General features: G+C 38.4%; 2 protein-coding genes across 2 annotated transcripts in view; one reads left to right on the forward strand and one right to left on the reverse strand.

Moving 5' to 3' along the window:
* LOC124354687 (3-ketoacyl-CoA thiolase, mitochondrial-like) overlaps window positions 1-4,361 on the forward strand; it is a 58,495-nt gene extending 54,134 nt beyond the window's left edge. The window contains exon 10 of the transcript XR_006921704.1: window positions 4,133-4,361. The gene's annotated coding sequence lies outside the window, so the exon portion shown is untranslated. The remainder of the gene's footprint in view (window positions 1-4,132) is intronic.
* Window positions 4,362-12,835: 8,474 nt separating this feature from the next.
* LOC124354689 (gamma-tubulin complex component 4) overlaps window positions 12,836-19,928 on the reverse strand; it is a 38,998-nt gene continuing 31,905 nt past the window's right edge. Inside the window, exon 13 of the mRNA XM_046805325.1 lies at window positions 12,836-13,278. Within this exon, the coding sequence (XP_046661281.1) occupies window positions 13,048-13,278 (231 nt within the window). The 3' untranslated portion in view covers window positions 12,836-13,047. The remainder of the gene's footprint in view (window positions 13,279-19,928) is intronic.

The raw sequence follows: 19,928 nt of genomic DNA on the forward strand, positions 1-19,928 counted from the left end.
ATTACGAGTACTATAACTATGAACATCACATTGATTAATAAATAATGATAAATTATCTCTGACATATAACAAAACATTTAATACATAAATAGACGGCAATGTTAATACACCTAATTTTACAAACAGTGGTTTACAGTGCTCACGACTCTGGACATTACATATAAGCCTGACTGCTCTTTTTTGTAACACAAACAGTTTATTTGCAATCTGAGATTGGCCCTACAAAGTTACTCCATATGTTAAGAAACTATGAATATAGGCATAGTACATAAAAAGCAAGTGTTTAGCAGAAATTGTTCCATTAAGGGATCTTATAAGAAAAATACCTCGGGAAATTCGAGAAGCTACATAATCAATATGAGTTTGCCATTTAAGATTGGATTGTATAAAAATGCCAAAAACTTAAGAAACTTAAGACTTAAGTCCTCATTATCACTAGGCCTATTAGAAAAGGTAATATGTAAATCTTGAATTTTTTTATCATTTACACAGAGCTTATTTGCTGCACACCAATCATCTACAATTGAGGTCTTAACACTAAGTAGCTCATTACATTCGTTCCTCGTTTTTGCGCAGACCTTAAGACCCAAGTCATCAGCAAACAAATACGTACTAACATAATTGTCATTGAGATTAAAAGGCAAGTCATTTATATACAAAATAAATAGAGTAGGTCCTAAAATGGATCCCTGAGGAACACCTAGCTTAACAGGCCTAGTTTCTGACATAGAGCCATTTAAATATACATATTGACACCTATTTGAGAGATATGAGTTAAAAAAACTGACAGCAAGTTGACTAAAACCATAAGACCTAAGTTTATTTAATAGAATATGATGATTTACAGTATCAAAGGCTCTGGATAAGTCATAAGATCTGAACTTGACAGATTTTTTTAGTTCCAAACCATCAAAGCAATCATTCATGAAGGACTGGACTGCGCCAATGGTACACCGCTCAGCTCGAAACCCAAATTGACAAGTGCTGAGTAAATTATTGGTTTCGAGATAGCAAACCAACTGCTTATGAACTAGCCGCTCCAACACCTTTGACACTGCTGTAACAATAGTTATAGGCCTATAATTACAAGTTTGGTCCTTTGGACCCCTCTTATGTACTGGAATCACTTTGTTTATCTTTAGTACATTCCTTCTATATTAGAGCTCCAAAGGCACTCTTTTTGGTCACTATCTACTGTTCTGGTGTTTCTGGAAAACAAAGTACAAGAATTGCTGACTGGAAGTCAACAAAGAAGATTACATTTGTTGGATTATACGGTAGATCAGAGTACCAGCAGGTGTTTTTGTTTGATCTGGTTCCAAGAATTCCATGAGCTCCATTTGCGAGCTAAACCTGCTGTTCATCTGGTATTTCTGGGAACAAAGTACAAGAATGACTGGGTGTCGAAAAAGTGAATTTGTTTGATTATGCTATGCGTATATCAGAGATTTGCTTCAGCATCAAAGTTGGTGGATGAGGAGTTTAGTGAAATGCTACGCACAAACATTCCTGGTGCATAGGAGCCCAGCACTTCTTCTTCTTCGATTTGGGTTAGTTGAGCCACCAATATAGATTTGGACCCGAGATTGTACAGGAGTTTTCACTCGTCTCCAGTGTTCTGCTTGCTGCTCTTCTTGGTATGTATCCTCCTTTCTTGTTCTTAAGCCAATAGAGAGATGGGATGTTGTGATTGGCAGATGTAGATCTACAGGTTGTGTGTTCACAAAAGTCATGGTCTTAGCAGTTGACCAGTTGAGCCCATATTGTTTAGAGAGCTTTTTCAGCTAAGGCCAGAAAGGTAGCTTGATACCTCAGGTTTGCATCAGGCTGTTGGTAGCTGGTCCATTATTGAACAAGAACACAGATAATCTTTTCAGCAAGCCGAGTTTGTTAAGATCACATAGTACATTGAAGGATTCTATTCTGTATGGTCTGAGCCTCCATCGATATGATTGATGATGACTTTGAAAACACTGTGATACATTGATATATGAAAGTGACTTTTTACAATAATTGTTTTTCAAGAAACAAAAATATAGTACATTTACTCACACTGAAACAACTCATTACAACAGTGAAGCCATGTATTGCCTGGACATCCAATTATTTTAATGATCTCAAAAATTATTTTAAAAAGCTGGTTAAATTAATTTTAGAAAGTACTAAACTTTTAACTGATTTGTCCCACTTTGTAACTATCATGTATGTACTATTGCTACTGCTAAAACAGGGTGGGAATAAAGTAACTCCCCTCTCTACTTTTTAAAATTGTTAGATTCAAATCAATAGTCTATGGGCTTATTTTTTTAATCTAGACCTATTGTCACTTTTCTATACCTTTTAAAAATTTTGCATTTTTTTAATAGAGTAATTAAAAAATATAACACTTGTAATTTTGTATTATTTTACATCCTTTTTCAACACAGAATTCTAAGCACACATTTTTTTGTCTTTGTTATTTCATTTAATATTGTAAATACTATTTTTGAACGAGAACAGAGTGATTGATGGTATTGACACTGTTTTGCTTTTACTCTTTATTTATGGTTTACTATGCTATTATTTATCAGTTTTATTTAGAATACAATATTTAATTATTTATTTTAAAATAATAGAACACTTTTACAGTTAATTATATATTAAATAGTTTAAAAAATAAAAAAAACATAATACCACTAATTTGGGCCGTTTTCACATTTTGTGTATTAAATCATACATACAACCAATAAAAAACAGGAGTATCCTTAGCTCAGTTAAATAAATCAACAGCTTCTCGTGTCAAATGTTTTGTGAGATAGTTTAAGGTAAGAATAGGTTAAGATGTACTAATAAAACTCTTAACAAAAATCACTCGGTGTAGTGAAGCTACATTATTGTTGAGAAACATCGATGTGAAAATGTAATTTTGTGTGAAGTAACTTTTCTATGTTGAATGTTTACTGTAGATAAACAAATCTACTGTAGATAAGAAAATCAAATACAGCCTGTTCCTGGAAGTGAATCTTTACAGTTAATTGTTTTTGTTATGTTTGCTTCAGTTATATCATGCACCATTTTACAGATACTTATATTTAATGCACTTATTATTTACATACTTAAGAACCCTATGTATTTTTGTGAGACAAACATTTGTTGTGATATGTTTCAACCAGTTCAATCCCAACCCAAACAAGGGCATAACACTTTTCAACATTTCAAACTTGTTTGTTTTTTGTTGCTGATTGTGTTTATTTAAAGAACATAATCAGTTTTATGATAAATAATTTTGTATATAAAAATTACTATGATAGCACCTTCATGTCATCAGTACTAATCAGTGGCAATGCAATATATTGACATTGAAATTGTTGATATTATATGTACTCATATAATAACAATGCCAAATATTATATATTTAATACATAAAGTTATTATTTTACACACAAATTATTATGATACTACTGTAACATCACCAGTATTAACCAGTAACATGCCTTATATTGGCGTTGAAATATTGATATAGTATGAACTGGTATTCATCGTGGCCCCATACCTATCCTGAATATCCTGTCACTCCGGAAGCAAGTGCAAAGGTCCTTTTTGGACTAAGAAACTAAGAACTAAGTGGTTTCTCAGCTTCTTGTCCTAAGAGAACAAAAAATATCATCCAAGATCACTCAGTACATAACTGCTGAGAAGCTATTAAGTACATGTATTATAGCTAGACAGGTATTCAGTACAAAACCTGTCTAGTGAAAGTGTTAGGCTTAGATTTGTCATGTTTTCAGAAATGGAATCTTGATTGATGTGTTCTGTTCATGACAACACAAGTTAAATATTAAGTAATTGGTAGCCGTTGAGTATTTGCAACACACATATTTCTTACAGTCAATGAGAATGATCCATGCGTATTCACATTGCATGTATTGTATTTCAGAACATTGTATAAGGTCGTTAATACCATGCTAGCAATGGCAAATAATCACTGTGAAATACAATAAAACGCTTATAAATATAATTTTGACGGTAAACCCATCACGTTTTTCAATTTGATTTTGAGAATAAAAATGTCAGTTTAACAGTTAGTTAATATAGTTGATGTGAAAACTATTCTAATTGATGAGTTTGTTAATGAATTAATGTTTGTTTGCAGGTAATAGCATCAGTAGCAACATACCTAGTGATTCTCATACAGTTTCAGATGTGAACTACTACTAGTTCCTCAGTTAGTTGAATTTAAGAGTAATTATTAGGTTGTAACTGTGTATTAATTGCAAGGTTCATGCTAACCAACCTCTGCTTTGTCTCTAAAAATACTCAATTAACCATAATGAAAAATATATGTACCAAAAAGTATGGTGAATTAAAAGTCATTGAAGGTGTGATAGACAATTAAATGGAGTTATTTCATCTAGAACACACACTTCTCCTTTTCATTCTGCTGACTCACTGCAGTGGCTTAGGGGTTATCAGTATATATCACATGTTGCTAACTTTGCAGCATTTATTGTGATAAAATAAGTATCTAATATCTTCCTAGACTGCCTCATAATATATATGTTAACTTTTCTAATAGCAAGAATTGCATCACATCCCCCCCCCCCACATAGGCAGGATTTTCAAACACTTCCAAATAAGTTTGAGAACTCCACTAGACTTATTAACATGTAATACTGAATACATATTAGAGTACCTCAGAGGGATTCATTCTTGTGCTGATTAATATTGCCCATTATATTGCCAGTCCTGGCGCAGAAAATTTGGTGTTATTAACATTGGAGGTGCAGAAGCAACACATCTCATATTGCCATTTTATTTGTTAGAATCTGGAAAAAGAAATATACTGCAATGATACTTGAAACTCTGCAGAGAAGGCATGTTATTGTGGGGTTTTCTTCTATCTCAGAATGTGAAAAGAAGTTTGACACCATTTTAGCTGAATGGGAGATCAACTCCTTTCTCCATTGTTCCTGACATGGAAGGGTCTACCCTACTATTACCATTTTCCACAAAGGTGTACAACTTGTGGACCTTTGCCTTCTTATCTTACCAACACCCCTTCTCTGTACATTTTACTGGTAGTGTTAACTTCTAACTTTGTCCTCCTCCGTAGACTAATGGTTATAGTCTCGGCTCTCTAACTGAGAGATCACGGGTTCAAATCCCGGGGAGGTCCAATCATGTATAGACACGAGATAAACCAGTGAACATCGAAGCCTACATAGCTGTGTAGCTGAGGCTTAAAAAAAAAAAAAAAAAACTTCTGTCTTCAAACCAATTTGGTAGTTGTGCTTGTCTTATCAGATGCACAAATGAACAAAGAGAACACCACTTCAAATTGATATATTTGTTTGAAGTTTAGGTGTTTCTGACATCAAAATGAGCTTTGAGCTTCTTCATTGCAGGCTGTTTTGGATCTCTTCAGATCAGTGGCGTAGCAAAGGGGGGGGTCCAGGGGGTCCGGACCCCCCCCGAAATTTTAAGACGTATTAAAAAATAAAGCATGGAGCAGGAGAAAAAAAGGAGTGTTATCATTTACTCTTGTCTACAAACATTAAATTGATTGATTTAATTGATTAAAGTGACCTTTGTTAAAAAATAATTGTCCTTTCGTTTAAATCATAAAGTATCAAACGATACTTTTGGGCTCGGCCTTTCGGATAGTGTAGTGTAATCACGGTATTGCTATAAAGCGCGGTCACGTGACGTCGCAAAGCAACCTAAATTGTAACACGGCGAACATTCGACCTCCAGCGCTCGTTGTGTAAACAAATACTGGAACAACATCAGTGACATCTTCAAGAAGATGGCACAGCGTGCCTTTGGAAGTGCCGGGAAGCCAGCTAAGAGGCCTAGCTCTCCACCTGCCAGCTCGGCGCCTAAGAAGGTCGCTGCTACAGAAAAGGGCCTTTTTAAAGGCCACAACGTCACCACTTCTACCTGTGACATCTGACCAACCTACGGCTTCGGTTTCTACGCCCAGGATACCCTTGCTGCTGTTCCTGGGACAGTGTTCCGGACTGGCCTACCCACGCCAAGAAGTTGGAGGAGTTGGTGCGGGACGGCCTGACGACAACATTCCACGGTGCTCACTAAACGCTTGAAAGTGACCACCGTGGAGGACTTCAGGGCAGTTTCAGCGGTACCTATGTTCCAAGAAGCTGCCCTTCTACACTCACAACCTTGGGCGTGAAAGATCGCTTAAGGTTGTGATCAGCGGACTGCCCGACACCGATGATGTGGAGCTCTTCGATGTCTTAACTGACGAGGGCTTCGCCGTCGACGAGGTTGCACGACTTCGACAGCCAGGGGACCTACCAGGAGCTGGCTGATCACGCTGACCAGGGACAGTGAGCGAGAGAATCCTGACACTAAGCGGGCTTGCCAAATCTACAACGTGACAAGCCTGCTCCATGTCAGGTCTCAGTCACTGTCTACAAGAAGCCGGTCGGCCCGCCGCAGTGCTACCGGTGCCAAGGTTTTTGGCCACGGCTCCAGCAACTGCGGGAGGCCGAGAAAATGTGTCCGCTGGGGGGGGAAATCATCTGAAGATGAACTGCCCCAAAGTCTCGACGGAGAAGGGTCACTGCTGCAATTGTGGCGGCAGTCACAACGCCAACTATCGTGGGTGTCCAGCCTACAAGGAGGCCAGAGCGGCAGCTGTCCAATTAGGCCGCAAGTCCCGGCCTACCAAACCAGCGGCGAGGCGATCAACGGCCCAGCCGCCCAAGCGACCAGCGCGAGATGAGTCACCAGCGGACTCCGTATCGGAGAATGAAGCTGAGGACCACATGCCGCAGAAGAAAGAAGCGCCGGAGGAAACCCCAGAACCCAGCCAACCGACTTCCTCGCCCGCCGGCATCTGTGGCTGACCTTCCGGTCACACAGAGGCCCAGGGCGACTCCCAGGCAGAAACTAGAGTGGCCACATACACCACCCACTCTGCCGCAACAAACGGAGGCGCCAGCAGCTGATGCAGCATCAGAACCAGCCGCCCCCGCCCAGCGTAGCCTACAAGCCGTCTTGGAAATAGCTGCGCAGCTGACCGCCCTCACCCGGCTCTTCTATGAAGCTGTGGCCCTCAGTGGCACACCGACCAACTGATAGACTGCTGCAGGAGCAAATTGTACAGTTGACAGGCAAGTCATTGAGCTCAAATGCTCAGATACTGCCCACAGACCAGGAGGAGCGCCCAGAGGCCATCCTAGCGACCCGACTTGGACTTGGACAGTTTAAATTAGCGACCAATTCGTTTCAAATTCGTCTTGGGGACGTAAAATGGCTGCTTAGAATTAAGTCACGGACGACGTTTATTTTAGTGTCATTAAACTGTAGACGTGTATATAATTATCGAGAAAAAAATATAAAAGATCACTTTCGGTCGAAAATACACTTTAAAAGCTCTACTGATAAGAAGTTCCGACTACTTTGGATTTCACTGACTGAGGTTGTTTGTCTTTGCCTACATTTTCCTTAGTAGTATATTCCGATCTGAAGTGATTATTTTTGTTTTTTTCTCGATAATTATATATTTATTCGTCGGCGTTGAATTAATACCTAAAATCAATGTCCTAACAAAATTATAAATACCACTTTTACCTCAACCACTGAACCAGTGAAATCCAAAATCGTCAAAACTTGAATCTGTAGAGAGCTTTTCTTCGGTATTTACCGACCGGAAGTGATTTTTTGTTGATAATTATATAGGTAGTCGAGTACAGTTTAATAACAAAATCGTCGTCCTAACTCAATCAAAAAACCACGTTTACCTCTATAACCGAAGTCCGAAGTAGTTGAAGTTATAATCATTAGAGTTTTTTCAGGTGTATTTTATTTCCGACCAAAGTGATTTTTTGGATTTTTTCCGATAATTATATACTCGTCTACAGTGTAATGATACAAAAAAATCGTCATTATAACTCATTCATAAATACCTCAATCAATGAAATCCAAAGTAGCCGAACTTCTAATCAGTAGAGTTTTTCCGGTACATTTTTCGACCGTTAGTTTGATCTGTACCGGAGCAACGCTCGAAAATTGCCCCTCCTTTTCTAAAGGGTTTCGGCCGTCAGTGGCCCAATGTCCCCGAAGGGGTATTTCATTTTTTTTCCACAGAATATAGTTGTGTCAATTATATGCTTGAGTGAAGCTCTGTTTTGTTCTTTTTCTTTCTTATCCAGTGAATCCAACGTCACTTTGGAGCCTTATACTCGGCCAGAATCGAACTTCGTAAAGTTTCTGTAGCTATACAAGAAAATTTTGTGGTACTAGAGTTGCTGTGTGAGTTGAATTTGCCTATTACATCTTTCCACTTTCTATGAGGCGTAGTTACTAAAGCTCCATATTTTTGGTATTTACCTTTTACCAGTGAACTCATTGGCAAATAACACACAAAACGTCCCCCCGGATCTTCCAGTTTCGGACCCCCCCCGAACGAAATTTCTGGCTACGCTACTGCTTCAGATGGTTTTAGATTCCGGGGTCAAGTCTTTCCATCATTAGATTTCAGACACTGCACTAAGTGGAAGGTAAAATGGAGCATGAAACCTAATAAACTAAAAAGACATCTTGACATTGAACATGGAAATATCGTAAACAAACCTAAAAAGTTTTTTTAACGAAAACTTAAGCATTAAATCTACAAAAATGCTTTTTCCTACATTACAAGTGTACCTTTAAAGGCTTTCTTGGCATCTTATCAGGTTCCTCACAGAATTGCTCAGAATAAAAAATGGCACACTTGGAGAAAGCCTGATATTACCTACATCAATTGATATAGTTTCAACTATGTTTGGAGAATCCATGGGTCAAAGTTGAAGGCTATGCCAATGTCAAAAGATACGATATCAAGACGTATAGCTGACATTTTGGAAGATGTTCAAACACCAAGGGATTCACACATACAACACAAGGCGTGCTAAGGACTTCATCCTGCTAATACAAAGACTTACTCTCTCTAAAGAGTAAGCCAGGGTGGCCACTCAGAGCCTCTTTTCATATTCCCGGTCGAAAATTTCCGATTATCTACTCTTATTTTCAAATAAAATAAATAACTTTAATACTGTATTTAACCCTTACGCCGAGTACAACAGTGACGGTTAGTTGTCACCAGCCGTATTTACAAGAAATGCCACAAAGCTGCGGTACTCTAGCCAAGTTCGTCGCTAGCGATATGCGAGAACTTCAGTGACGATTTATCGCTATCACCAATTTTAAGCTCCTTAGTTTTTATCTATGACTTTCGATGTGTCGACATAACATCGTGTTAACCTAATAACTTTCCTTTCTGTGTTGTTTGAAAAATACATATATCCAATACGGAAAAACTAAGATAACAAATAAATACCAACACAGCGCTACTGTGGGGCAGACTGCAGTCCAGCATTGCGGGTCAGGGGTCTGCAGTGGACAAACTTTCGGTAGAAACAATGATTTCGCCGGTACACAACGTCGGTCCATTGTATACTTTCATCTGAACTCTACTTTATTTATTTATTCTTTGGTGGGAGGCAAGACTAAGAATACCACGATACTTAAAAGTAATTTGCAGAGATTCAGAGAATAAATACATTTAAAATTACAAGTTATATCCTCTACCTCCTTTTAAATAATAGAAATGGTAGACTATAAAATGAGCGTCCAGCATACGTCCATGTACGTCAAAACGTATGGATGTGTTTACATTTATAGAGAATCTATTTATGTTCAACACAAAGTACGACGTATAAATAAAATAAAAATTAGCGATCGCCTGCTTTCCGATAAGCAGCCAACAACCGCATATGGAACCAGCAGACACAATGGCGTTGACAAATATAGACTTAGAAATACGAACATCAATTTAAATATTATTTATAAATCACGGTATTTTGTTCTATATGTTTCGAAATAGTTTTTATACACAAAGACTACAAAAACACGTTTCGCCAATCGGTTATTTGCGTACTACCGATCGTTGTTGTCCACGAATAGACGATGCGTCAAAATAAATGTTAAAAATACTAATTATAGCTCAAATATTATTTGTTAAACTACAGTCGTTTGTTACTTTTATTATCTATCTACATTTTTTATACGGAACGTACAAAAACGTTTTAGCAATCGGTAATTTGCGTTCTGCCGATCAGTAGTCGTCCGCGAATATAATTATTTTTGGTTGGATTCAAGATTCAGCAAAGTATATAAATGCACGAAAAGCTGTGAATCATCTCAATATGTTCGTTAGATTATAGATATGGATTACGAAACAACAAGATTCCTTAAACACGTTTGACTATTTGGTTTGAACAGTTCGAATCGTCCAACCGATCGTCACGAGGGCGGGGAAGTCGTTCAAGTAAATAGTTGGCCGTCTGTAGCCTGGCGACAAAATAAACTGCGTTTACACCGACAAGTAAAGTTGCGAGAGAATTGGCACAACTACTGTCGCATAATGTGAAGAAAATAAACAATTTTATTCAAGAGAACGGTTGCAAGTACTTGGTACAGTTGTATCGCTGGTTCGTCAATTTTTATAATTGAAATTTTAATAGCTGATACTGGTCTCCAGTTCTTGCAAACAACTACTAACTGTCCGACATCGGTTGCGGCAGCGCTCGCAAGAGCTCTTGCGCCCGTTTACACGCCATTTTTTACAATCGGACACTAAAGTTGCGCAATTTGTTGCCAGTGTAAATGCAATTCAGTTGAGGTTGGATGTGACCGTGATATTAGAACATAATATCACTTTCTTTGTTTTAACCTACGTAATCTGATGACCAATCAAAACGCGTGCGAGGAGCAATCGTTCATAAACCAACCGAGGCCTTGGCCGCGATACAAGCGATAATCGGTGGATCGAGCGGCGATTTTTAGTTTAATGTTTGGTTGTACATATGGGGAAACTTGGCACTAGCAACGACAGACGTGAGCGGAAGGCGGTACCACACGATGCCGTTGAATCGCCGCCGATTCTAGACAATTAATGTTTCTCCTGCCGCTCAGCCCTCACAAGTCGGACACAGACGCGCCCTTATTTGTGTTACTTGTTGTAGCTTAACCAATATTTTCTTCTCCAAGAGGTATCTTATCAGGCCTGGTAAAAACTAACTGAAATTCTGGTGTACTCAAAAAACCTGAAATCGTGGCTCAAGGATAGACCCTTCTACTCAGTGCAAGAATTCCAGACCTAGAGAGTTGACTCACAAGATATACCAATGTAAATATATTGGTACACAAGCAACTGAGCCATTCAACCTTGATTATACTTATTTTCTTTTATTTTTGATCAATTATATTTGACACTGTACTGGTTTTGAGAACCACCTAATAAAGAATACTCTCTCTGTCCATCTATCTATCTATCTACTCCATAAATGATTCAGTGGGCAGAGTTCTTAAGGGTTCAGCATAATGAGTTATTTCATCTATAGGTTGAAAGACATTTTGATGCTCACCAGTTGAGGGTGTCTTGTAGAAGCAGTTGACCCTCGCCTGCCATGCATATGCACATGGGTATATTCAGCGTTATCTTCAAGCAATTTTACTCTTCCATTAATGGATCATACTTAGAGTTCTGATTGTGAGCTTGAAAAAATATGTTCAGGTTGAGGGGCCAGGATCAAATATATCACCATGAGTGATAGAACATTCACTCATGAGGAGTTCCATAACAGTTCAAAGTAAAGATCACATGCTGTGTAGAGTGTCAGGCAACACAGTTTCCCATTTTGTAATATGTAAATTATGTGTTATCAGAGCTAGTAGAATAGTCTTCTATATTACACCATTATAGGTTATAAAACAAAGTCCTGTTTGAAATTGTATCATAAAATGTAAGAAACCTTTGACTCCTCAATGCCGTCTACTTTTTAATTTACTGCAAATCTTAATATTTATTACAGTTTAAAGCGGCCCATACACTAGACGTGCATTGCACGCCGTGCAGTTTTTTTATACTTGCACGCCGTGCTTGGCATGGCACTTTGTGCCCCACACACTGACAGTTTAGTCAGTCTCGTGACGTGCTAGAAGTTGGTTGTGGTATTGTGATATTGTGTAGTATTGTCTTGCTACATAATGCATACATGCACATAATCAACTGTACAATCAGGCACGACAGTTTTGCACAGTTCCACAAGGTCTAAATACGCATTTTGTTTTAGACTTTTATTTGAGTACTCTTTACACTTCACTCGCTACAAACAATGGTGATTTCTGTACGAATCTATAAATAATGGTAAGAAATTAGGAGAGAGAAAAATTTGTGTGTCAGCAGTCGACATGGTAAATGTAGGAGAGTATTTGCCGCGAGAGAACGAAAAATAACCTCAAAAGACACTCCACTCCCAGCACATGGCGCGGGACTGGTCCACACACTTGCAGGATGGCACGGCGGTAGGTGGCACGGCACGCCGAAAATCAAACCGATCTTGATTGCCATCGGCACGATCAATGCAATGCACGGCGTGCTTAGCACGGAGACCTCCACACACTGGCACGTTTCTTCCAATTTTGGCACGTCGTGCTTACACGGCGTGCATTGCACGTCTAGTGTATGGGCCGCTTAAAAGAACTGTATTTTTTTAAATTAGTTCTTGAAGGATTGAATTTGAAAATCATTAAATACTCATCAATAGCATATTCAAACCATTATTATTATAATTACAGTCTACATCTAATTTGGATCAAACCCAAATATTTTCTCATTTTCTAGACTTTCAACAAAATAAGAAAACATTCAATAACATAATAACTACTGACACTGTTATAAATGCTTAGACTAAATCTTTGATCATGAGCAACACAATATAATATTTTTAGTATGTGATTGGTTACATAGTAATGACATGAAAAAGGGATACTAAGACAATAGACATTGATTATCTAAAACATTTAATGATAAATATAAAAATATAAACAACAAACTAATATTGGTAATATATTAGTCATTAAAGACCAGACATCACTTCATTGTTTAGTTTGTTCAACTACTCAAGTACCAGTTACAGTCCAATCTCAATAATAATAGGTGCATGTGCATATTTAATTCATTGTATCCAAACAAAGATAGGAGGAACACTTCACTGCTTAATTTGCTCGACCACTGAAGTGCCGATTATAGTCCAACCTTAACAACAGCAGGCGCAGACCGGAGTCTTTGTCTCCTAACAATGTGATGAGAGTCATTAACATTGAGATGTTTGAATCTAAGTCTTCGGTGAACTTATTTAAACTCTCTTCACTGATCTCAACACCTTTGGCAACCTCTGCGCAATAGTTGTCACACAGTTTGAGAATCTCTGTCAGACATCTGTTGACCTATGACACAAATATTACAAGCATAAGGTACATACATAAGCAAGGTGATTGAGTCAATATATATTACAGATTTCAAAACTTTTTTCTTATGATAAACTTTTGTATGGATAATTGTAGGTAAAAGATACTTGCAGTATACTTCTAAATAGATAAACATAAAAGAGATTTAATTTTTTCTTATTCAGTTTTAAGGGAATTCACCCCATAAGGGAGTTACTCTTCATTCAATATATTCAATTCACAAATCCTACAATTATTAATTGGGATAATACATGGGATATACATAATTGGGATGGTGGAATAAAAACAGAAATTTTAGCAGAGATTGGAGATTCTTAGTTGCATTCTTTACCAAAATACTATTCATCATTTTAATTGAAACAGTAAAACCAACATTTTATTTCAGACAAGAAGGCAGCTCAGTGTTGTGGAAATTTTTACAACAAACCCCTACTAAAAATGTTTAGTCTTAACCCTTTGGGGCCCATAGGTTAACTCAGCCTGACATCTGTTGCAACATGAATATCTTACAAAAAATAGTAATTAAGACTCATTTTTGATTGATGTAACATCTCTGTAAATCCTGTGAAAGGCTTTTAAATAACCAGTCACAAGTTACCTTCATCTATGGTTTCACTTTCGGCATTATTTCGATGTGTAATTTTATTAGAAACCTGCGTAATGTTTATTTTCGGCTGACCAACTTGTAGCGTCTGCTGCTGTTTGGTTAAATATTTTTTTAAGCCATTTGTTTGGGAATAGATACTGATTTATTATTATTATTATTTAGTTGTCAACAAATAAACCTTAAAGTGAGTTTTCATTTTCAACTGAAATGGCATTAATGAGCTGAGGCGGTGGTGATGCAAATGTTTTTCACGATGAACACATTGAGGATGCAGCTTAATTTTGATAGTAATGATGACATTGATCCTGATTTTGCTATTTCTGAGGATGAAAGTGTAGTAAGTGATTGTGATTTAGATCACAAGAGGCTGAACAATAACCTTCAGCACCAGATAGGGTTAGTTAGGCCTTACCTAGGACTCCATCCATATGTAAACCTGGACTCCATCCTAACTCATGTTTAGACAAGTATCTTACTACAAAAAACTCCAAAGAGTAGGCCTAAGCCTAAGCATAACTCTGTGGGGTGATAATTATATATTTTATAATTAGGTAGAGACAGTAAATTTTCTTTTTGTTCATTTTAATTTTATGTACAGTTCAAAAAGTCATTGTTATAGTAACAACTTATTTATTTTTAGTTTGTTTTAAATTTTACATATATAATATTCAGTTTTGAAGTGAAAAAGAACCCCGTGATTTATGTAGGCCTAACTATGATTTAAGTAGCCTACTTTGTTCAAAAGAGCACACCAACTAATCCACTTCTGCACTTTACCAATGTAATTAGTCCTACATACTTTCATAAGCTAAAATTCGAGTATTTTACTGAATCAAATATGTTGTGTATATAATAGAATATACAATTTTATTTTCAACTGACATGCTTCATAAGCCATGAACATAATTATGTAGGTGTGGTATCATCTGCATACAGGATGACCTCTAATTTGGTTTTGGTAATATTTCCAAGTTCGGATGTTATGATGCTAATTAAATACCTATCTTGAGTATGTTGTAAAAGTAAAAGGTAATTTAAAGTACTTGAATCTGAACACACCACTTTGGTCAAACATGTTGGGCAGTACCATTTTAAACCTTACATGTCCTCAATTTCTTTGTAAATATCAAATTGCTTTTTGTTAATGTTAGAACCAGTGGCGGATTTCCCATTAGGCACGATAGGCAACTGCCTAGGGGCCGCAGGTCTAAAGGGGCCGCAAACCCCAAAAATAAAAAAAGATTTTCCTCCAGTACATAAAATTGTTTTATTCATATAAAACGAGTTTTTCAATGTACAGTAGACTAGACTCCCGATTTACCACGAGCGGGTTAACCGCGATGCTATCCGCAACGAAAATAAAAAAACCCGTAAATTTACACTACACAAGAATTGTAGTAATTTAAATGCGCGATCGCCTTCGTTCATCTTTCCGCGCCCCGTCTATAGGGCCATCCTTCCGTGCGCTCAGTATAGTTGCCGCGCCCGCGCCAGACGACCAATCGCAGAGTGGGGGAAGCGGTTAGGCCCATAGATTACAATAAGACCAAATAGATGGGCTATGCCTATCTTGCCAACATTGGGGCAGGTGAAGCCAGGTCCGCCATGTTTTCGTGGGATAGAAACTCAAAACTACGCTCCGATTAGTGTAAAAATTCAGTTCTCCCGTTTCAATCAACTCGTGATCTACCCTACTTAGAATAAAGAAAATACTTTTAAACTTTGTATGAGTGAAGTCAATAAGCTATGGATGCCTGTGGTATCATTCAAATGTTCAAAAAAATTTAGTTTTGCAATTTAAATAATTAAATAAAGTTGAGAATTATGTTTACATTTTAAAACTTGACATAAAAAAGTTAGTCGGCTGCTACTTTTGCCGTTTTTTGGTCAGGCAAGTTTAAAAAACGGTGGAAAATGTTGGTGAATAGTTGAAGTTTTCAGAACATATTTTCTTTTTTAATTAGCTCTTATGGTTTGGCCAGAAAGTTATTGTTTGTGAGACGTTAGTTTACGAGTGCCGCGACCGCTTGGAGCTCAACGCTCCGTGTCCGTGCTGGGCCATCTGTTTCCTCTTATCGTACATTATTATAGCATATTATAAAAAGTGAGTAGAACACGCTTTATTTGTACTTGTTTACAGTAATTACTTCAAATAAAATCACATAAGTTATGTAATTAATGAAGGAATTCAATCTGAGTCAATACTCTAAATAAGTACAACTAAGAGTTTATTTGCTATTTATTTTTTGCATATATACTATAATATGAGCAAATTTTGTATATGCGGGTAAATTATTAGATGAGGGAAACATAAATAACTTTAAACCTTATAATCCTTCAGCTCAAAATATCCCAAAACACAATATCTAAAGTTTATGTTTACATATTATAACAAAGTGTATAAAGGTTTAATAAAATATTTTGTTAAGTCTCTAAATATTTATTATACAATTAGTAAGGCAATAAGTAAGATTTATAGATTAATTATAATAAAGTATGGAAAATTACTTAAATGTACAATAAAATATAGTTTCAACTTTACAACTCAGTTAATTGTAACTAATCTGTAATACTCAGTTGAGAAGAGGAGGAAGTTTTAAGTCATATATTATAAATGTTAGTTTATTGACCTTTTTCAATTAAAATTGCGCTAAAAAGAAAGAAAATATAGAAATAGATTTGTTTTTAGGTGACTATTTCCAACCATGATGACAAACAAAACAAAAGACAAAAACTAAAATACAATTGAAAAACTTGAACAGTTTAAAATTCAATGAACCAACTATTGCCCCATGAACGTTACTGTTTTCAAGAGATAATTTCTAAGTTTGGATTTGTGTATTGATTCATTAAATTTCTTTGAAAAATGGTATAGTCTCAACTTAAAATATTTCTTAGCTATTGCCTTTATAAGAAGTACAAAATGGTCAGTAAGAGGAGGAGTGTATACCAGGTCACTACAGTGAGCTCGACAAGGGCGAAGTGAAGAGCGGGGGTGCAAGGCGACGCTCCTCAGTAGGGTGACTCACGCCCGCGCCGCCATATTGTTGAGTATTAGCCGCTCCGCAGTGGCTTCACCTGCGAGCACCCGATGTCCTATCTATTGGTCTTATTGTAATCTATGGTTAGGCCCGACACGACACGACAGTAAGATGCTCCTGCTAGCTCCCGCTTGACAGCTAGTGTAGTGATCGGCACTACCCCAGCAGGGAACGTTGTTGTGGACTGTTCTGTTCGAGTATAGTTGTTGATATATGTTTTAAACGTGCTGTTGCATTTAATATATAAAGTACGAGTATATTACTAGTAGACTATACTATCTATTTTTGTTTTAGTTTAGTAACAGTTCAGTCATTCGTATTTCAGTGAGTATGCCTAGTATAAGTGAAGTGAATTACTGAACAGTGAACAAAGTACCTAACTGACGTCCATCAGTCCATCAAAGATGTCTCAAAATTTGCATTCAGCGAGTCGTGCTTTCAAGCGTAAGTTAAAAAAGGCAAAAGATGATGCTGCCTCTAACTATTAGATAAAACCCCTAAACTAAACACATTTTTCATAACCTCCAAAACACCTAAATTTAACAGCAAAGCAACTGTTGAAGGATCAGGGACAAATGCATTACAAGACGTGTCTACACGTAGTTGTAGCTCGGAAACAAGCCCTGAAAGTAGTTTTTTAAGTAATGAACAAGACGCCCTTCACGATGATGATAAATACAAACACTCAGTTATACACAGCCTTCCGGATTCAAATCCACAAATACAGTCTACCAGTAGTCTTAATGTACCAGAGAAGAATGTTAACTTTGATTTAACTGATCCAAATTGTTGGGGACCATTGACCAACGAAATGAAAGACATTATAATTAAAAGCTTACCAAAGCACCTATCAAAAATTACAGATTGTGACTTTTCAACATCTAAGCGTGTGTATTCAGATAAAACAACGCGTTATGCCAACAAGACCGTCCTGGGTATGACGTTAAACTGCCCACTCCCACTAAACCATTCCCCCAATTCCTACCCAATCCCTTAAACTGCTTACCCTGTGTCCCTTCTCTTCGCACCAGGGTCTATTCTATGGTCTGCATTTCTTCTTTCTTTGTGCAGCCCTCGTTTTATCTTACTTCTTTCCTATCCATGTTCTATCTTCTTTTTCCATTTTTCTCCGTAGGGGAGCGGCCTGCCCGGACGCTTTAAGGTTGGCGACCTTTCGTACCCCTGAGCTGGTGCCAGACTATTGTCCGAACCTGGCACCTCACCCTATCTAACCGAAAACTCCTAATCCTGCCCCGACTGGGTCGTGTTGTTGTTTGCTGGGAGTGCCGGAACTGCTACACAGATCCTCGAGCATGCCCGTGTTCGGGGCTGTGTGGTAGCAGAAGGCTGATGTGAGCTAGCTCTGCCGAGGCATAACAATATACATGAACCCTGGTGCCAGCCACTTCGGTCCCTGGTCAGGAAGTGAGTAATGGACAGATATGTCGGAGATTTCTGTTGCCACGTGCGAGCCCGAGCCGTGCGTGAATTCCCGGCTCGGTTAAACGAGATAACACCGGGCCCCGGGGAACTGGGGTAGGGCTGCCTGCCAAGCTACGGCTGACAGGTACCCTAGGGTATATCCGTTCCCGGTGTCTCGGCCTGCAACCTTTACTCACGATGCGCTGGTAAACTACTAATTATGGATGTGGGCAATGAACCCCTACCCTACGGGCAAAACACACACCGAGTAGTAACAAGAGAATCGATTAATGATTTAGATAAAAAACGTCCCCACTCTTCAGAATCCGAAGATGGGGAAGAAATAAGTAAACAGATAAGACTAAGTAATACAAGTAACTCAAACAAACCGTATTTTCCTACGCCACTATTCCTTGTGTTTAAACACAAAAACGAGAGTGACAATCTGTCCAAAGTGAGTCCTTTTGTGATCAACAAGGCATTAGTCGGAGCAGGCGGTTCGCCATCATCGGTCAGGAAACTTTGTAACGGAACTATCCTGGTTGAGGCGGTGAACGCTCTACAAGCTCAGAAGTTCCTCTCCATGAAGACTTTTTATGATCAGGTAGAAATCACTGTACAGCCTCATGAATCACTAAATTGCAGTAAGGGAATAGTTTTCAGTCGCGAGATGCTGTGTTGCTCAGAAGCGGAACTGAAGGAAGAGTTAAAGGATTCTCTCGTCACTGATGTGGTGAGAATAACGAGGGTCGAGAATGGTGTACCAACACCCACACCAGGTCACATTTTGACCTTCGCCCTCCCTCACCCACCAGCCACGATTAAAGCAGGATACCTTTCTCTTCAAGTTAAACCTTACTTCAGAAATCCCCAAAGATGTTTCAGATGCCAGCGTTTCGGACATTCGAGCAAAACATGCAACGGCTTAGAGACATGTAGCAGATGTGGTCAAAGTGGCCACAATGACAAAGATTGCACAAGCGGAGAAGAGCACTGTGTGAACTGTAAGGGCAAGCACTCTTCAAGCTCTCGCAGTTGCAAGATTTATTTGGAGGAGAAAGAGATATTGAAGTTGGTTACAATAGAAAAACTGTCTTTTGGCAACGCCCGTAGGGAGTATAGGAGACGACTTGGACAAACTCCAAGAAAAGACATCTCCTACTCTCAGGCCGCTTCTGCTCCTCCAGCCCAGCCCGCACAGTGCTCCTCCTGCTCCGCTCTGGAGGGGATGGTGCGAGAACTCACTAAACAGGTCGCTGCCTTGGTGCAGCAGTTAAATGCCAAGGCCTTGCCGCAAACCCAAGCGAGTAGTCATACGACTTCTGCCCCCGTAGCAAAGGGACCCCCGAAACAAACAGGAGCCATTCCCAGGCCAGTTTCGGTGTCCCTGGCACCCGCTAAAGGAAAAGAACGACCATCTAACCATTCCAAAACGGCGGAGGAAAGGAAGTCTCTCCAAGAGAGACTTAAAACCCAAATCCGATCGAAAGCTCAGGCGAGAACAAAGGGAAGCACTGTTTCACCCCCCACTCCCTGCTCCTCTCAACTTTCCATAGTTG

The sequence above is a fragment of the Homalodisca vitripennis genome, chromosome 2 (genome assembly GCF_021130785.1).
Source record: "Homalodisca vitripennis isolate AUS2020 chromosome 2, UT_GWSS_2.1, whole genome shotgun sequence".
NCBI lineage: Eukaryota > Metazoa > Arthropoda > Insecta > Hemiptera > Cicadellidae > Homalodisca > Homalodisca vitripennis.